Source organism: Lepidochelys olivacea, assembly GCF_965140295.1.
Source record: "Lepidochelys olivacea isolate rLepOli2 genome assembly, chromosome: 4".
NCBI lineage: Eukaryota > Metazoa > Chordata > Testudines > Cheloniidae > Lepidochelys > Lepidochelys olivacea.
This window is the reverse complement of record NC_140414.1, coordinates 15,426,970-15,441,609: the sequence shown is the minus strand read 5'-3', so window position 1 is coordinate 15,441,609 and position 14,640 is coordinate 15,426,970. Positions and strand designations below refer to the sequence as shown.

The window sequence follows — 14,640 nt, the reverse complement described above, 5'->3', positions numbered from 1 at the left end:
AGCAGGGGCTGCTCCAGGCTAATGAGAACACCTGACTCCAATTAAGCTGCAAAGAGTCAGGTGAGGCCATTAAGCTAATGTGACCACCTGACTCCTATTAAGGCCCTCTGATACTATAAAAGGGCTCGCTCCAGTCAGGCAGAGGAGAGCCAGGGGGGCAGAAGAGAGGAAGTATGGCTGAAGGGCTGGTTAATGAAGACACCCTCAAGCCATTGGTAAGGGTGAAGAAGAGAGAAGTGGGGAAGTGGCCCAGGAAAATGTAGCAACTCTGGCAGTGAAAGGTCGGCTGCTACTATTAGGGTCCCTGGGCTGGAACCCGGGGTAGAGGGCGGGCCTGGGTTCCCCCCAACCTGCCACTACAGAAACACCTCCTGGGAGGGGAAGACAGGCCCCTGTCGGGACAGGAGGCTAAACTGTTTGGTAAAAAGCCTGTAGGGACAACAGAGATTGTGGGAGTTCTCTCACCAACCTCCTTGCTTGGTTATGATGAAAAGGGCTCAGTAGACTGTATCCCTGGCCCCAGAGAGAGAAGGGCTACGTGGAGGGTCACAGTGAGCATCTGAGGCTAGCATAAACTGCCTAGAAGCATGGGGCCCCATGGGGACAATGATGGAGCTCTGCCACACCTAGAGCACGATTCATCAGAGTACTTAATTTGTACATGTACTTAAATGTTAGCATGTGCTTAAGTCCCATAGGTCACCCGTGGGAACCATAACTCTGAATTTCATAACTGTTATGTGACTAAATCTCAACCTGGAAGAACCAGTGGCCACCAAAGCAGGTTAGAGATGTGTTAATTACTATGGTATTTGGGATTTGTAATACTAGAACTATGAAACAGGTCTGAAACATGATACCTGCAATTTTCAAACCTACTTTTCTCATTTGTTTGCCACATAAACCTTTAAAAATTTTTTTTGTCAGTTAATCCTCTCAAAAAGCTTTTCTTCTACTTTTTGCATTATGGATAATTTGATTATCAGCTTTGAAAAGTAAAACTGGAACTTGAAACCTTTTTGCCTCCATTAGAAGTGGCTCTAATTTCCCATGGAGCTGTTTATTAAGAGGGAGATTTTCAAAAGCACCTAAAAGATTTAGAAGTACTGCTTTCATTGACTTTCACAAGGACTTTTGCTTCTAAGGGTTTGTCTACACCACAAATAAAAGTATAATTGCAACACGAGCCAGCCACTAGCTTTAATCTACCTCCCTTCAGGTAAAAACAACAGTGAAGATATGGCAGCAAGGACCCCGGCGCAGGTCAGCAACTCAAGTATATACCCAGAGTCCCTGGAGGGCTTGTACCACCACATTTTCACTGCTACTGTTACCTGCACTAAAGAGATTAAAGCTAGCACTGGTATGCCTACCTGTGTTACAATCACACCTTAATTTGTGGTGTATACGTACCCTTAATCTCTTGTCTACATAGGAAAGTTTTACCAGTTCTGTCAATAGAGTTATACAGATATAATCCCCTGTGTAGACACTTCTTATGGTATAGGAATGCCTTATCTTGATTTAACATAAATCCCTTCCAATGCAACATAAATTAAACCAAAAAAAGACATTGTTATATCAGAATAAGTGTCTACCTGGGGTTATAGTGGTATGACAATGTTGATTTAAATTCACACCATAGGTTATACTTTCCCATATAGACAAGGCCATAGCTACTGTTGAAAATCTTGCCCCACGTTCACCTTTCTGGCCTGATTTTAGTGGTAGAATGTGCCCAACATTCTGAAGGTTTTTTATAAAAGGTTGAACTTGAAATGTGATACATTAAGGTCAAAATTTTCTAAAATGGGGGGCTCCTAAGTCTGTATGAAGTGCATAAGTAAGTGTCCTGATTTTCAAAAGTGCTGCAGACCTAGCAGCTCCCACTGAAGTCAATGGGACCTGCGAGCCACTGAGCATTTCTAAAAATCATAAATACGAACAATAAGCCATAGTTTCTCTCTGGACTTCAGTGGGGAACTACTGAGTGCTCAGCACCTTTGAAAATTAGGCTTTTATTTAAGGGCCAAATTTTCAGAAAAACACAGCTCCTGTTTAGGCACTTAAATGAAATGGCCAGATTTTTAAAAAGATTCAGCCCTCAGAAGTTCCCATGGTTTTCAGTGGAGCTACTGGGTGCTGAGCATTTTTGAGAATCTGGCCCTGATTTAGGTGCCTAAACTGAATTGAGCTCTTCTGAAAATCTGGCCCCAGAAGTAGATACTTAGCACTTGAAAATCTGGCCCTATTTGGCTAGTGGAGATTGCCAGTTACGATGTTCCCACCCATACTAGAGCTGTGGAGATAATCTTTATTATTTAGTAACTGGAGCATAACAAAGTCCTAAATGATTCCACAAAATATTTCCTGGTGCAGACTGGCTCCTTATCATATTACTTTCTTCCTGTTTAAGAGCTCTATTTGGGGTAAACGTATTTAAGCTCCTTTTACTTTTGCCTGATGCACAGGTGCTGCCAGAGCTTCTAAGGGAAAGATCAGGTGAGTAGCAATGGGACAGTGTGTGCAGTTGGTAATACAGTAGGTTGACATAAACTGTACTTAATTATGAAGAAAAAGAAGTAATTAGTTAAAAAATATATCAGGATGTTCCATTAGGTAAGAGATTTTTGCATGATTTTTTTCTGCAATTTTCTGTGCGGAAGTTCCATATTTTGTTTGATTGGTGGTATAATTTTATATCGACTTCTTACAGGATCATCTCGTTGATATATTGATAGGCAAACCAAAGCGCGGACCTTGCAACTGCATCTGTGCTTGCAGGCTCCAAAGCAGGAATCTGCTTAAGAGGAACCAGTTGCCGGATTAGGACCGAAGAAATCTGCCTTCTGGTATATGTGTATGTATCATCTCTTAGGGCTTGTTTACATGGGGAAATTGACCAGAATAGCTCCCAGTTTGGGCAGTCTATTCCAAACTAAAAGTCACTTTATTCTGGAATTATTAGTGGACTTTGTGAGTGCACTGATTATTCTAGAATATAGTGATTTTTATTCTGGAATAGAGTGTCCACAGTGGAGGCTATTCCAGAATAGCCACTGCATAATGGTAAAATTAGTTAGTGGAAAACCAGGCGCTGGCAGAATAGTTAATGTTACAAGGTTTGTGGTGAACTGCGTTGGGTATACAAGTGAACCCCACTTGTCTACTTAATTAGTAGCAATTGAAAAACTACCTGTCATTTATAAGAACTAGGTATGAATTCTGATGATGATGGTAAATGATTTTGATTTGGGATACACTGTACTGTTCCAGGACACTACCTTAATTTGCTTTAGACTCATGGATTTGGGAAACTTTGTTAATTTAAAAAGTCTGAATATGAAAAAGGCCAACATTTTCCAAATTGGGGATGTAAAGTTAGACTCCTACATCCACATATAGGCATCTAAATAACTGGCCTGATTTTCAGATGGTTCAAGCACCCACCACTTCTATTAGAGTCTGAGAAAGCTTCATAAGATAATTATTTAGGTACATAAGTAGGAACTATGGGGTTGAACTTGCGGTGCCTGTGTTTTAAATGCTATGTGTGAATTACTAGTTATGCTGCATGGTATTGGGAGTAACCAATATTCATGGGTGTTTACTGGGGCTCAGAAGGGTATGGCAGTCAGAAAACATTGTTAAATCAGCCTCTGTACTAGATGATTGGAGGAGAGCTAATGTAATGCCTATTTTTTAAAAAGACTGCAGAGGTGATGTTGGCAATTCCAGGCCAGTAAGTCTAACTTCAGTACTGGGCAATCCGGTCAAAATAGTAGTAAGGAACAGAATTATTAGACACACAGATGAACACAATATGTTGGGGAAGAGTCAAGATGGCTTTTGTAAAGGGAAATCATGCCTCACCAATCTATGTCTTTGGGGGTGTCAACACACATATGGACAAGGGTGATCCAGTTGATGTAGTATACTTGGACTTTCAGAAAGCCTTTGACAAGATCCCACACAAAAGGCTTTTAAACAAAATAAGGAGTCGTGATAAGAGGGAAGGTCCTCTCATGGATCAGTAACTCGTTAATAGATAGGAAACAAAGGGTAGGAATAAATGTTCAGATTTCCGAATGGAGAAGGATAAATAGCAGGTCCCCTAAGGATCTGTACTGGGTCATGTGCTGTTCAACATGTTCATAAATGATCTGAAAACAGGAGCAAACAATGAAGTGGCAAAATTTACAGACGTTACAAAATTCAGTGTTGATAAGTGCAAAGTAATGCACATTGGAAAACATAATCTCAACTATACATACAAAATGATGAGGTCTAAATTAGCTGTTGTCACTCAAAAAAGATCTTGGAGTCATCTTGAATAGTTCTCTAAAAACATCTGCTTAGTGTGCAGTGGCCATCAAATGTGCAGCGGCAGTCAAAAAGGCTATTGTTGTTATATAAGGAACCATTAGGAAAGGGATAGATAATAAGACAGAAAATATCATAGTGCCACTATATAAACCCACGGTACGCCACTATCTTGAACACTGGAACTGGAAAAGGTATAGAGAAGCAGAGCTGATTCACGGGAAGCCTGGGGGGCTGGAGAAGCAGAACAGGGCGGTGCTTTCAGCGGCAGAGGCAGAGCGGATGTGAGGTGAGCTGGGGCTGGGCACAGGGTGTGGAGCTGCTGGTGGGTGCTCTGCCAAATTTTCCCCGTGGGTGCTCCAGCCCTGGAGCACCCAGGGAGCTGGCACCTAAGGTGCCACTTTTGATGTGATCAGTGGGGGGAGCGGCTGCTTCCCCCGCTCCTCCCCTAGCTACACTCCCCTGCCCCTAGGAGCCAGAGGGACCTGCCGGATGCTTCCTGGGAGCTGCCCTAGGTAAGCACTGCCGGGACTCCCCACCTTGCCCCCCGGCAGGTGCCTCTGGCTCTTAGGGGTGGGGTGGGCACTCACTACGGTGGCCCATGAGACCCTCCTGCCTGGTTCTGGGGGCAGTCAGGGGAGGGGGGTGGATGGGGCAGGGGTCCTGGGGGGTGTCAAGGAATGCAGGGGAGTTGGATGGGGCAGGAGTCCCGGGGGGTGGGGGTGGGCAACAACCCCCTCGTGGGGTGAGGAGGGAACCCGTTGTTAAGATTTTGGCAGCTCATCACTGGCTATACCTGAGTGCCAGAAGGTGGGACTGGATAACCAGAGGTGGATCACTTGATAATTGCTCCGTTCTGTTCATTCCCTCCAAAGCACCTGGCATTGGCCACTGTCAGAGACAGGATACTGGGCTAGATGGACCATAGGTTTGACCAGTGTGGCCATTCTTATGTCCTTACATACACAGTGATGTGTGTTGGTAGATAGCCAAGCTATCAGTGAGTAAGGTTAAGATGGATCTTAGTGTGTTTCTGCTCTTCAGGCAGCTAATAGGGATGAAGGGTGGGGGCCCAGGTTACTGTGGGAGCTGCTGCTGGCTCTCCTTAGGGAGGAGGAAGCCCTCCAGCCGCCACCACTGGTCCTTCAGTGAGCAGGCAAGGCTCACTCCTCCCTAACCCACCATAGCTGGTGCTGCCACTCATGAGACTTTGAGGGGAGGGGGCTACCCTGGCCCAGTATTCCTCTTCTATGGGTCACTCATCCTCAGGGCAGAGGGCCAGGAAAGTGGTGCTCTCCCCACCAGCCTTGGAGCACATGGCAATGGGAGGCACCAGCCCCTCCTCATTGCAGAGAGCCCTTTGGGGGATTCACCAACTCTGACCCCTGCTACAGAGGCCTCTCCCCACACAAGGCTCTGTGCTGTGGTGGCAGGTTGCCTCACCATTGCCAATAAGCATTTCTTGAACAGACCTTATCACACCGCTTGTAACAGCGCCACCTTCTGGCTACCACTAGTGTCACCACATCTTTTTTTTAAAAGCAGAGGGGCGGGGAGGGAGAAAAGAAAATATTTAGACCAAAAGAAAAACCTGTGTTAAGCTAAAGGTAAAGTTGCTATGGTAAGTAACACAAACGTTAGAACAAATAAATACCAATCATGTTACAGGTAAAAAAGCAAACCTTCACAGTCCTGACATCATGATATGCTTTCCAGTGGCCCTGCCTGGGAAAATTAACAGGAGGCCAATCATCATACTTCCCTAACAAATTGACAAGTGCAGAGCGTCATGAGACATTCCGTACTTACCCTCATTTCCATGATTAATATTTTTGTCTGGAAACGCCTCAGTACTGCCACCGATAAAGCCAAAGTGTTAAATTCACCCTTATGCAGAGGGATCAACACAAGGCTCATGCACTCCTTAAGTTTCATTTGAAGCCCTATTTTTGAAGACTTAACTAATAGTTAGGATTTCTACTGGCCCTCTTTCTCCTCAGCCGAAACTAATGATTAAAAAACAAGTGGAAAGAGAAGAGTTAAACAAGAAAGAAATACCATAACCCTTTCTGTCTTTTTAATCCGGACACCTAAACTGTTCTTGTGTTTCAGGTGTATCCGTCACCATACAGGTTTGGAAAACCCACTCTTCTGGAGCATGTCTGTTCGTCGTTAGTACTGGTCAAGTGGCTATTCCATATCACTGAGAGACTGAGAAAGTGATTGAGAGTGAAAATTTTATTCCTATCCAGTCACCAAACCCACCATGGCTTTCGCCACCAGTGTGTCAAAGAAGCACATCCAATTTATAGCCTTTCAGGTCACTCTGATAGGAACGGTCTTCTGTGGGAATGTGCTTATTTGGCCTGCGGAAGCCAGTCACTGGCTAAATGTTAAGATCATTATACAGGAACTGATACGCCGAGAGCACAATGTCACCATCCTAGTATCAAATGCTTCCCTCTTTATCACACCGCATGCTGAGACGTCTGAGAGGTTTGAGGTGTACCCTGTGCCCTCCAGAAAGAACTACGTTGACTCCTTGATCAAGGAGATTGTGAGCTTGTGGCTGAATAACAGACCAACCGCACTGACCTTCTGGCAGTTCTACAAGGAGCTCGGAAAGCTGATCAGCAAAGCGAATAAGATGAATAGACAGCTGTGTGATAGTGTGCTAGCCAGCCAGGACTTAATGGCACGGCTGCAGAGGGACAAGTACGATGTGCTTCTGTCAGATCCGGTGACTATCGGTGGTGACCTAGTTGCTCTCAAACTCGGAATTCCATTTGTGTACTCTCTGCGGTTCACACCAGCCTCAACAGTGGAGAGGCATTGTGGGAAGATGCCCTCTCCACCTTCGTATGCACCCGCAGCCTTGTCTGAGCTCACAGACCAGTTGTCATTCAGTGAAAGAATAAAAAACATAGTGTCTTACCACCTACAAGACTATGTGTTTCAGAGCTACTGGGGAGAATGGGATTCGTATTACAGTGAAATTCTAGGTAAGCATTTCACTTTCATTCATATTCTCACTGTTATTTAAAGTCTTAAATGATATTACATCCAAAAATCTATGTCAGAAGAATGTTCATGTGGCAAAGACAAGCACTTAAAAGTTAGGAGGTGCCAGAATTAAAGTTGACCCATACAACATCCGTCCAGCCCCACTGTGCATCTGCATGGTCATAACTGAGCCTTGCCCCCCACCACACTGTGGCAGAGCTAGGAATAAAATTCAGCTCTCTTAGGTTCCAGTCCAGTGCCTTAACCATGGGAGAACAGCCTTTATTATTATTTATTATTTTATTTTATTAATTGTTATTTGTATTGCTGTAGTGCCTGGGAGGGAGCCCAACTCATGGACCAGGACCCCATAGGGTGACCAGATGTCCTGATTTTATAGGGACAGTCCTGATATTTGGGGCTTTGTCTTATATAGGCTTCTATTACTCCCTACCCACTGTCCCGGTTTTTCACACTTGCTCTTTGGTCAACCCTGGGACCCGATTGTGCTAGGCACTTTAAGGACCTTACAATCTAACCTTTCCAACTGTCTGTCTCATTTACTGTCCCGCTGATGCACTCAATGAGGTAGAGGTCCTATAGAACAAATTGCATGTGATTATGTAATTAAAGTGTGTTATAATGTATACTTACAAGAGGATAGATGAGAGACCAGGGTTCTATTCCCAGCAGTGCCAGAAGTGAACTTGTGTCTCCTGTGGACTACAGTTATCCCATCTCTAAAAGAGGGCTAATGATGCTTGTTTCTCTTCCAGCACATGGACACAATGACTAGCTCAGTAATAAGGGGTGTGAGGTAACTACTAGTGCCAGGTGTTGGAAGAGGTGACACCAGAAGAACTAGTCCCTAGTCCAGTGCTGCTCCAAGACCAAAGGATGTTTGATGGGAGTATATAAGTGTAACCCACTGGTTCAGTGCTGTTATGTGTCCCCTTCAAGTGGCTGGTCCCCATAAGATAATAAAACCTACAAGTGCTGCTAGCTAATTGAGGTAGTTACTGTTTTAGCTCATGTGGTAAAGGTCTGTACTGTGGAATTGGAGGTCCTGGGTTCAAATCCAGCTGAGAAGCAAGCAAGCACATCATTTTCTCCATTCCCTCTGTGCTTTTTGTTAGGTTCAGAGGAGACTTAGTGATGAACTCAGTCAGGAACCTTCACACAATGCTCGTGAGCCATATATCCATAGATTTTTAAGGCCAGACAGATCCCGTAGTCTGACCTTTGTCTATGGATCACCAGCAGTCCCTATGGCCTTTCCATAGCTCAAAAAAAAAAAAAAGCCTAATAATTTATGTACCAAATTTTCTTTGTGGCCCCAGGCACAAGATGTCAGCTACAAAAGCACAGGGGTAGACATTTCACCCCTCACGAAGGGTGAGCAGAAAATGTTACAATCTTTTTTTATTTTGAAAAGAGTCAATTTTTTAGTGTGCTGTTTCTTTGGAATCCCTAGTTCAACTGACTTGAGATTCTCCCTATGAAGCCAACCCTGGCCCATGGCACAACCTGCCAACATTCAGAATGAACTGTCATTGCTGGGGCATTTTTAGAATCTTAGTTACAGCCTAAATTATAGAGAGACTACTGCCACGATGTTCTAAACAACCACCATGGATACTCTCCTTCACGAACCGCTTCCGTATTGGGTAGCACTAACATGACCCAGAACCCAAGCCATATTTTCCCCTAATGACAAGATATGTTAACTTTGGAGGCTCTTCTGTGATATAAGGCTCAATACAGGGGTAACTGGGTGAAATTCTCTGGCTTGTGTTACATAGGAGATCAGATTAGATGCTCTAATGATCCCTTCTGGCCTTAAAATCTATGAATATAGTGAAGATGACTTTCAAGTTTTCTCTGTGTCAGTGCTACAGATCAGTTGTGGATAAACGGCTGAAGATAAAATATACTCTGCCATTCCTTTCCAGCATGGGCAAGTTGGCTGGGTGAGTAAGAGGAAAATTCAGAGGTTCTCAGTGGGTATACTGAAATCAGGCATGGCTTTGTAACCAAAGCCCATACGTACATCACAGGTTAGTTAAAACCAAGCCTCTCTTTTCAAAACAAATTATGCTTACATACACTGCATCCGGTAATAAGCAATGAGGGCACTGCAATTTCTGTCATTTCACATAGAACCCTTGTTCTGAATTGTTGTCAGTGGAGCTAATCTGTGTTGTAACACTGATAGTTTACTTAAATACTAATTACATATGATCAGTCAAACCTTTTAATAGGTTTGAACTGCACCTTCAACTCCCACTGACTCCAGTACCTGACTGAGCCTCAGTGCACCTTGCAAGATCGAGCCCTTAATGCTTCAAGAAAATGAACCTCTATTGTCATATTGCAATCTTGGCAGATCACTTGACTCACCGTGGTTTCCCATAGCTATTCCATTACAATATCTGTCTGCTTGTGTAGGGGAAGAACGGACAGAGAATGAAAAAGGAAAGAATGATCCAAACAGTACACATAAGCTGCAATGAAAGACATTAGGACAACAACAATGCGACTTGGCAAGCAATGAGAAATATTGCCATGCAGAAGCTTAGAAGCTATTTTTCTCTCTCAGTGAAAGGGACTTTAAGTGATTTCTTAAGTGCAGAGAAAATAGGTTACCAGGAAAAAAGCTACAGGCTTTACCAAAGACTTTAAAATCCAGTCTACGGTACGTTACTGTCACCTAGGGGCATAAAGAAGAGCATACAGCTCTTATACCAAACATCTCATTGCATAGTCTAGTTCCATTTCAGGTACTTATTTGTATTGTGTTACTGTAGTATCTGAGCATCTCACCATCTTTAATGTATTTATCCTCCTGACACCCCTGTGAGGTAAGGAAGTGCTATTATCTCCACTGTACAGTGTCTGGGTCACCTCAGATCCCCGGGGGTCAGGGAAAGGAGCTCAACTCCCCTTCCCCCAAAGGAGCAGGGGCCCTCAGATCCTGGCTCATGTATGGGGGGCAGGGAGAGGAACTCAGACCCAGTGTCAGAGGGGCAGAGTCCCCCAGGTCCCAGCTTGCACGGCGGCTGAAGGAGAGGGGCCCCCAGAAAAGTTAGAGCAGCGTCTAAATTAGCTGTACTACTCAGGGGAATGTTTCCTAAAAAGAGGGAACCCATTTATCAGAGGCAGATAGTAGCAACAGGCCTGTCGCTCATTCTCCAATTTCTGCCAAGGACACTGAACTTGGAGTGCAGTTCAGGTTCAATGGCCACAGCATGCCTCCTTCAGCCACCCAATTGCTGAGAGAACAGGCTACCTGCAAACCCTTTCTTTTCAACAGAGCCCTGGTCTTGCAGCACATGTATTTCATTCTCTTCAGCAGGTGGAAGTGGGTAGGCATTGTTTGCTGCCAGGGTTATTTGGCCAGCCAATAACACGGAGTCCAGAAGGACCCCAAGCTGCAGACCAATTTAACCATCTGAAAGACATCCTTGATCACTGGGGATGCTGTAGAGGAGGCAAGTTCTTCAAACCATTTCCCTATTTGGGTGTGTAGTCAAACAGTGTTGCTTTAGAGCTGTTTCATTCTAAGCAGGTTAGGTGCCTAACACCCTTTGAAGCTAAGGGGAGTTAGGCATTTGTCTAAATACCACTAGGCACCTAAGCAGTTTACGCACCTATCTGCCTCATTAGGCACCTAAATACCTTTGTAAATCTGGCCCTTATCTCTGATTAAAAGTCAGTGGGTGCCTAACTCCCTGTTGTGCCATTAGTTTTAAAATCACATGGAACAGCAAGTTCAGTGTTCACTGCTTGTACCGTCTGATAGGGGGATCTGCGAAGTTATTCCATGCTGAATAGAATTTCCATCCAGGTTTTCCAGAAAGAGATGGGTGTTTCATAAATCATGGGATGTTTCTTACTGACAACATGAATTTTGTATGACTCACCCTTTTAAGGCGGATCCCTGTCTGAACATAGCCTTTGTCTGCTGATTCACAACTGCTGCAGGGATGCTACATTTGCAGTGCATCTGCAAGATATTTCTTTGCCTCTCCCTTCTGACAGAGAATGTGCTTTCTGGGAAGGTGCTGGTGTGGCCTGCAGATTACAGCCACTGGATGAATCTGAAACTGGTGACTGAAGAATTGGCAAGCATGGGCCATAACATTACAGTGCTGGTCCATTCAGCATCCCTTTCTGTCAACACTACTTCAGCTTCCGCTCTTCATTTCGAACTCATTGAGGTTGGATTTACATCTGACGGGCTGCGATCACTGTGGGAAAAATTCCTGCATTTCTGGGTCTATGAGAGAGCTCAGGTTTCCTTCTGGGAAATGCATAGCACAATGAGGAGCCTCTCGCGTAGCGTTTCTCACATCCAGAGGCAGATATGTGATGGGGCAGTAAAAAGCAGGAAGCTGCTGGAAAAGCTGCGGTTGTCCCGGTATGATGTCCTTCTCTCAGACCCAGTGCTTCCCTGTGGGGAGCTGCTGGCGGAACTGCTGAGGGTGCCATTTATCTTCACCCTGAGGTTTTCCCCAGGCTTTTCATTTGAGAGACTATGTGGTCAAATATTGACTCCTCCTTCTTACGTGCCAGCTGCCACTTCTGAACTACAAGAAAAGATGTCCTTCTTGGAGAGGACTGAAAACCTATTGCTCTACTTCATTCATGACCTTCTGCAGCTCCTGGTTTGGAAGGAATGGGACTCCTATTATAGCAGTGTATTGGGTGAGTTTCCGTAAGTACTCACCCCTATTTTTGAAAGGGATGGGTAACATAAGGTGACAAAAAATGATTGAATGCAGGGCCAGATCCTCAGCTGGTGTAAATGGACTTCAGTGGAGTGACACTGGTTTATATGAGCTGAGTATGTGGCCTTGTCAATGTAGAGGTTTCACTGGAGGGTAAACATCTGTATATCAGAAGTAGGGAAACATAATCAACGGTCTCTTTTCTCTGAGACAGAGGAAGATATTTGATGAGTCAGTGGGGCTGCCTCTCCTCTGACACTGTTGTAACTCAGGAGTGACTCTGCTGAAGTCAACAGAGAGACATTGGCCTAAAACAGGGATAAATGAGTTCCAGGACCCTCTGATTACAGCAGCTTCATTGAATCCATTCAGACCTCTCTCCTCCTTCCCCTTCTCAGCCAGTGACGCTGTCCATTCTGATGACGGAAGTGTGTGGCTGGAATCTCCTCTGAAGCACTTGTTGTGAAGACCTTGCAGGAATGAAGACTCCTTTTGTTATATATGTACAGTGGTGGCACACATGGCTGCTACCAGTATGTTTCACCAAACCACAACTGGCCTGGAATGCCACTGAAAGAGAATAACAAGAGGATCCATGAGTAGTTCACTTCTAATTATTTTCTTTGTCATGGTGCAGCATTTCTTTAGCGCAGGAGGAAGCCATCATGCACATGGGTTGAACATTTGCTTCCTCAGTCAGACACTTCTTGTTTCTCATGTCAAATGCAGCACGGTCCGCCTCAATTATCCAAACTAGGGTCATGTCCATCTTTGGTTAAACCAAGTTTGCACGTAGACAAGCCCTTACACCAGAAACTCTTCAGCTATCTGAAATCTCACTTATCTCAGTTTATTCTTGCCTTCATTACATTCAGATAATGGAGGTTGTACCTAATTTTGAGACTGCGAGATACATCTGAGAGTATATAATGCCTATGAAGGAGCTGGAGCTGATGACTGCTATTGTTCTGTTGCTCTTTTGCATGGCTTCTTCAAATTGCCTCATGAAACTGCATTTATTTTCTTTTGGTGACTACTTACAATTTTAGGTCTGATTGACAGCCTGTTGGAAAGACTCCCATTGACTTAAGGCATAAGAGGGAAACCCTTGCATGAAGAGGATTAAAGGCTGTATACTCCCTGCATAAGGGGAATTCCCAGGTGGCCAGGTCAGCTGGCTTTGAGGCCCTTTTATGCCATAGAATGATGGAAGGAGGGCATCACAGAGTGAGAAGAGGCCCAGGGTATTTAACCCAGCCTAATAGCCTAGAGAGAAGCAGCCAACACAGGAAACAAGACAAAGCAGATGGAAGAAAAAAACCTGGTGAAAACAGAGGCCAAAAGAACACAGGTGAACTATCCCAAATAGAAAGGGCCTATCCTTGTCTTCACTAGACTTTTTTAGCTGGAGATAATTGATTGACAATTAACTTGAGGTAGTTGATTGCCAGTTAACTTGTTAACAGGTAATTAACGTTTCTAAAGGCTTAGTGTGGACGCTCCCCACTGCAGACAGGCTATGCTGATCCCTAGAGAAAAGAACAAGGCCTGTGTAACATGATGAAATGTGTGCCCTGTGTCCACATCAGCCTTTACAAATCTGTTAATTACCTCAAGTTAACTCCAGGTATAAAATTTGGCCTGGTCTACACTAGCGGGGGGGGGCTCAATCTAAGATACGCAACTTCAGCTATGAGAATAGCGTAGCTGAAGTCGACGTATCTTAGATCGAATTAGAATCACTTTCTTCGTGTCCTCGCGGGGCGGGATCGACGGCCGCCGCTCCCCCGTCGACTCCGCTTCCGCCTCTCGCCCTGGTGGCGTTCCGGAGTCGACAGCAGAGCGAGCGGAGATCAATTTATCGTGTCTACACTAGTTGCGATAAATCGATCCCCGATAGATGGATCACTACCCACCTATCCGGCAGGTAGTGTAGACATGGCCATGTGAAAGCAAGCCCCTAACTGTACAGGCTGGCTGTAGAAGACATGCTGTCACTTTCCTGGCTTCCCTATCACAGCTCCTATAGGATCTAGCACTGGAAAACAGTTACAGAAACCCACATGCTGCAATCCAGTTGGCAATGCATTTCTTTGTTTCTCCTTAATGCTCTTTTTCCTACAGTAAGTCAATATTATTTTTCTCAAGTCCCTACTCTATCTGGTGGCTAGTTCTTTCTCTGCAGTAGGGGCAGTAGCAGTTTGTAAGAAGAGCAGTAATTCATCCAGAGCAAGAATTAATGTTAGTGATTGCTCAGCAGAGGGAGTGATTTGACTCGAATCTTGTTTCCTGCTGTGGAGTGAAGCAGGCGATTCATACTGTCTTATCCAGGACAGGATTTTGTGCTAGCACAGGTTGATTTTTATTGCCAAGGTATTCCCTGTACTCTGAGATAACCAAGGTTAATCGATGTTGGAAGTTTTAGAACATAACCTCCTCCGTGGGTTGTCCTCTTTCGTACTGGCACCTGAATCAAAAGAAGCAGGCAAGCAAGCAGGCAGAGTGGAACAGCTTACAAGGAAACGCAGCCACGTGATGTGTAGGAAGTGTATTACAGCACTCTTTTTGGTTCTGGGCTCTGGCT

General features: G+C 44.6%; 1 protein-coding gene across 1 annotated transcript in view; it reads left to right on the top strand.

The window, feature by feature from the left end:
* Nucleotides 1–6,589: 6,589 nt before the first annotated feature.
* Nucleotides 6,590–14,640, top strand: part of LOC311520011 (UDP-glucuronosyltransferase 2A2-like) — a gene marked incomplete at its 5' end in the record, with an annotated part of 41,321 nt that continues 33,270 nt past the window's right edge. Inside the window, one exon of the mRNA XM_084627172.1 lies at nt 6,590–7,325. Coding sequence (XP_084483298.1) covers nt 6,590–7,325 — 736 coding nt within the window. The remainder of the gene's footprint in view (nt 7,326–14,640) is intronic.